The 5,032-nt window shown below is 32.9% G+C and overlaps 1 protein-coding gene across 1 annotated transcript in view; it reads right to left on the reverse strand.

Moving 5' to 3' along the window:
• LOC102677099 (CUGBP Elav-like family member 2) overlaps positions 1-5,032 on the reverse strand; it is a 197,121-nt gene that overhangs the window by 120,294 nt on the left and 71,795 nt on the right. The window contains exon 4 of the mRNA XM_031509662.1: positions 2,491-2,573. Within this exon, the coding sequence (XP_031365522.1) occupies positions 2,491-2,573 (83 nt within the window). The remainder of the gene's footprint in view (positions 1-2,490; positions 2,574-5,032) is intronic.

Raw genomic sequence — 5,032 nt, forward strand, 5'->3', positions numbered from 1 at the left:
TACGAAGCCTAATTTGACCAAGTTGCAGATGCAGAGAGATGGGGGAGAGAGGGAGAGAGAGAGAGAAAGAGAATAGAATCGCAACGAGGGAGGAGCGAGAGACAGGGAAAACCGCACGTGTCGTTCGTCTCCAATATGCTAGCCGGGCAATCCGTACGTATGCCGTTAAAAGCCCCAGGGTATAATTTGTACGACGATAAATATTCCCTAGATTGTAGCCTACTACCAGGACAGTGTCGCCGCCGTGCGACGATCATGGATACTACGTCGCCTCGTTACGTTCCTCCTCGACTGATCAACTTACTTACTTCTTTTTTTCTTTTTCTCATTGGTGGCGGATAGATGGTATTTTTAAACGGTCGAAGTTTTAATGTTAACGTGTAGTGGCATATCAGTTAAAATTATATAATTAATAGTATATAATAAATATTAATGTATATATATATTTGTGAAATATTAGTGATTTTGTTTTATAGATATATTATTGTTGGAAATGAAAGAATAGTTTAGCATTATTTTTATAAATACTTTATTACGAAAGTTTGCTTTTTATCAAAAATTTCGTCTTTTAATCTCAACTATAACGGATATATTTTGTTTATTCAAGTAGAGTAGCTTCGTTTGCAACGAATAAGTTTAATATCATGATATTACCCGAATAAAACGTACGTTCGCATTTTCCACTCTCCGAAACACGTCTGATGTTTACCCAATACCCTCCTTCTCCCATTTAATTATCAAATTCACTGATCAATAACTCCACCGAAATTCGTTCGTTCTTTGTTCCTCTCCTCGGAGGAGGAACGTACTGTGTCTGTGCCTCGATCGATGATAATTATTCTCGTAAATTCAAGCATAAATGCGCGCAACTACGGGCGTAGACGGGGCGTGGAAGGGATCGGTGGGTTAAATGCTCGTAATGACGTCTCGTAATTGCATCGAAAGTTCGCGGGGAGACCGTAATTATCGTACGGCTGCACTTCCAACGATACCATCGGCCGCTACAATCGACGATGCTTATGCAAACCGTTGGAAAAAATATTTTCATCGATGTTCCTTTTTTTTTTCTTTTCTTTTCTTTTTTCTCTCTCTCTCTCCTATTCCTCCTCTTATCTCGCATTCGATTCCGTGTTACAAGAACCGATTCGAATGGGTGGAAACGGGGTCAAGTGTCGCGAGATTGCGTCACACCTATCATCCGTGCTCGAAGAGCGATTAATCACGGCCCCAGATGAGGATTCTTCGAGGTAATGGGGGAATAATCGGAAGATCGTAATAATTCACGTCGTCGATTGGGAATTGATTCGTTAATGGATTGGAGGTGGATTTTCGTGATGATTCGATGGGAGTGAAGGAAATAAATATAAATAGAAATTATAGGCGATAACAGAGAGAATTTGAAATTGAAAAGTTTGCTTCGAAATTATATAATTATCTATCTTTTTATTAAATCAAAATTTAAAAGAAGATTTGGAACTTTTAATCGATCAATTCAATCTCGATGGAAAAATTGAAACGAATTGTAATCATACTCGAAATAAATTGGCCGGATAGGAACAACGAGGATCTGTCTGACATGTGATGATAGTTGGACGATGAAGCGTTCGACGATACAGTCAAAGGATTGATCAACTGGTTATACAGATTTGAGTAATTTATTTCAACAATCAGCCCTATTAATATTCATTATTCGGTCAATATCTTGATTATGCGAATCACCGGTACTCGGATAATTATCTAGGTAAGCGTTCATTATTCGCTTGGGTGTACGAATGTACGCCATTGATTGATGCGAGTACGACACACGCCAATATTTTCGCGCATGTGGGAAATCAGATTATCAAAAAATATTGGAGTCGCAACGGGATAATTCTATCTTTTGTTTCATTTCGGTAATTATATATACCGTGGAAAATTTAATTATTGGAAAATATTATATTGGAGAAAAATATGCAATCTTTGTCTAGAGTTGTGTCAAAAATAAATAATTTACCTTAAATATTAATAATGTTATAAAGAAGTTGTAAATTTAAATAATACATCCTATTAATTTTATTTCTAATTCAATGTAATATATTTTTTCCCCCCACACTTTTATATTTTTAATAATAATTTCTTATCGAATTAATTCTATTAAATATTGATACTCTATCGACATCAATAATTTACAGAGGAACAGTTAATTAACCTAATTATGAAATAATGCGTATATACTGTCATACATGTTAAATTTGAAATTATTATGCATGATTTATTCACAATTTAATCCTCTAGTAACCTAGTAATGGGGAGGGGGGTAATAATAACAACAACAATAATAATAATATTATTATAATCATCAAAAATAATAAATAAACGTATCAAATGTAAATAGAAATTATCACCCCTTTCTTCACCCCTTCGTGACAAAAATTAAATCGATAAAATTTACTAAAACTAATTAATCTATTTTATCATTTTATAGGATGAAATAAACTTCTCTCAACTTACCCCGTTGAAGGTTTTCACGTTGTGCAAAGCATTTTGGGCGTCCAGGGCAGCTTTCCTCGTGTAGAACGTTACGAAACAACATCCTGCAATAATAAAACACGCAATTATATAATTACAAAATTCACGATCAACGAACACGAAATTTTTCGTCCTCCTCGACATCGATTAAGGGGGATAAATAATCTTACAAATTTCCTTTCTCCCTCCTTTTCTTTTCTTTTTTTTTTTTTAAATCCCTCTTAAAGTCAACGAAAATATCTCCCTTCCTTCCTTCCTTCCTTCCTTCCTTCTTTCCGCCCTCCAACTTCAATTCCTCGATTGAATACCGTGGCCGATTCCGGCCCGGCCAGATCCCAGAAAGTTCCATCCGGAATTCGAAAGTTTGGAAAACGAGCGCAGACTCTAAAACGACCTATGGACTCCATCCTCCTCGAGCCGAACCTCGAACCCATAAACTTTCAGACGGGAGCCGCGTTTGTCTACGTGCAATGAGGACCGGCCACCTATATGCACCTACTTTATTTCGTGAAGGTGGGTGGTGGTAGATAGGGTGCTCGACCCCTCCCCCTCTGCCAGTACACGCGAGGGGGGAGGCATCAAGTCGGTGGTAACGGAGATGAGGATGGGGTGGGTGGTAATACAACGGTGGTATCGAACTTTTGGCAACTGGAAACTATCGATTCCTGGCTTGGTTGGCGTCCAGCTGTGACGATGAAGGAAAACCCCTCGATGAGCTACCGAATCGACTTGGATTCCCACTATTTTTTTTCTTCCCCCCTCGAAATCGTCATATTGCCTGTATTATTGTTATATTATTTTTTTAAATATCTGCTATCGATGTTTCAGTAGACGAGAGTTGTGTAAATAGAAATGATTAAGTATTTTATGAACTTTTTTTTCATCGAATTAAAGTGGAATTAAAATTTGTGAGATGTAATGCGAGATATTGACATATTGTTCTTTGTTTTCTGTTGACTTGTGAGAGAAGGTTATATAGATATTTTTATTATATTTTTAAGGAGAGATTGTTATATATAAGAATTTTTTATCGAATACGATGAACGAATTAATTTTTCCAATCAGGAAGAAACTTTGATGAAAACTTTTTTTTTAAGGAATTGGTTGAACTGCTCGATTAACAATAATATCACGTTTAACGTTATCGTGTAACAAACTAATCAATACAAAATTAATTTAACGTGTGACGGAAGATTGGTGTATAATCTACACAACAATAATGTTTGCTTCTAACGTGAGGCCATAAGTTCTTGAGCTTGTTGTTTCACCAACTTGAGGTAATTCAATCCATTATCCTGTATTTGTTCAATAAGTTATGGTGTTATGGTAGCGCACTTGATCGCTAATATTTACACACGAATTTCAATTGGTGGTAATTTCAGGCGCAAGTTCAAAGTACATAAACAATTAAGTGATTACACGTTGCATCGATACAACTCGTTTACAATTTTAACGTAAAGATCTTGAAGTATAAAAGAAAAAAAAAAAAAGAAAGAAAGAGAAAGAAAAAAATCAAACTAATATATCAAAGTACTCGCATAATTACGTAGAAATATTTCCAATATATATATATTACATGTGCATAAATATATAAAATTGCACTTATCTCTACAGTTAAACGATTAGAAAAAAAAAGAAAAAAAAATCAAAGTAATCACATAATTATATTTCAGAGAAATATAATTATAGAAATATTTCCAATATATATATTATATATTATATGTGCATAAGTATACAAAATTGCACTTATCTCTGCAATTAAAAGATTAGAAAAAAAAAGGAAAAAAATCAAAATAATATATCAAAATAATTACATAATTATATTTCACGTAGAAATATTTCCAATATATATAACATGTGCAGTATACAAAAGTAAGTATACAAAATTGCACTTATCTCTGCAATTAAAAGATTAGAAAAAAAAAAGGAAAAAATCACATAATTACATTTCACGTAGAAATATTTCCAATATATATAACATGTGCAGTATACAAAAGTAAGTATACAAAATTGCACTTATCTCTGCAGTTAAACAATTAGAAAAAAAAAAAGAAAAAAAAATTAAAATAATCGTATAATTACATTTCACATAGAAATATTTCCAATATATATTACATGTGCATAAGTATAAGTATAAAATTGCACTTATCTCTGCAATTAAAAGATTAGAAAAAAAAAAGGAAAAAATCACATAATTACATTTCACGTAGAAATATTTCCAATATATATAACATGTGCAGTATACAAAAGTAAGTATACAAAATTGCATTTTTCTCTGCAGTTAAACAATTAGAAAAAAAAAAGAAAAAAAAATCAAAGTAATCATATAATTACATTTCACGTAGAAATATTTCCAATATATATAACATGTGCAGTATACAAAAGTAAGTATACAAAATTGCATTTTTCTCTGCAGTTAAACAATTAGAAAAAAAAAAGAAAAAAAAATCAAAGTAATCATATAATTACATTTCACGTAGAAATATTTCCAATATATATATTACATGTGCATACAAGTATACAA

This window comes from Apis dorsata, unplaced genomic scaffold, assembly GCF_000469605.1.
Source record: "Apis dorsata unplaced genomic scaffold, Apis dorsata 1.3 scaffold_168, whole genome shotgun sequence".
NCBI classification, from domain to species: Eukaryota; Metazoa; Arthropoda; class Insecta; order Hymenoptera; family Apidae; genus Apis; species Apis dorsata.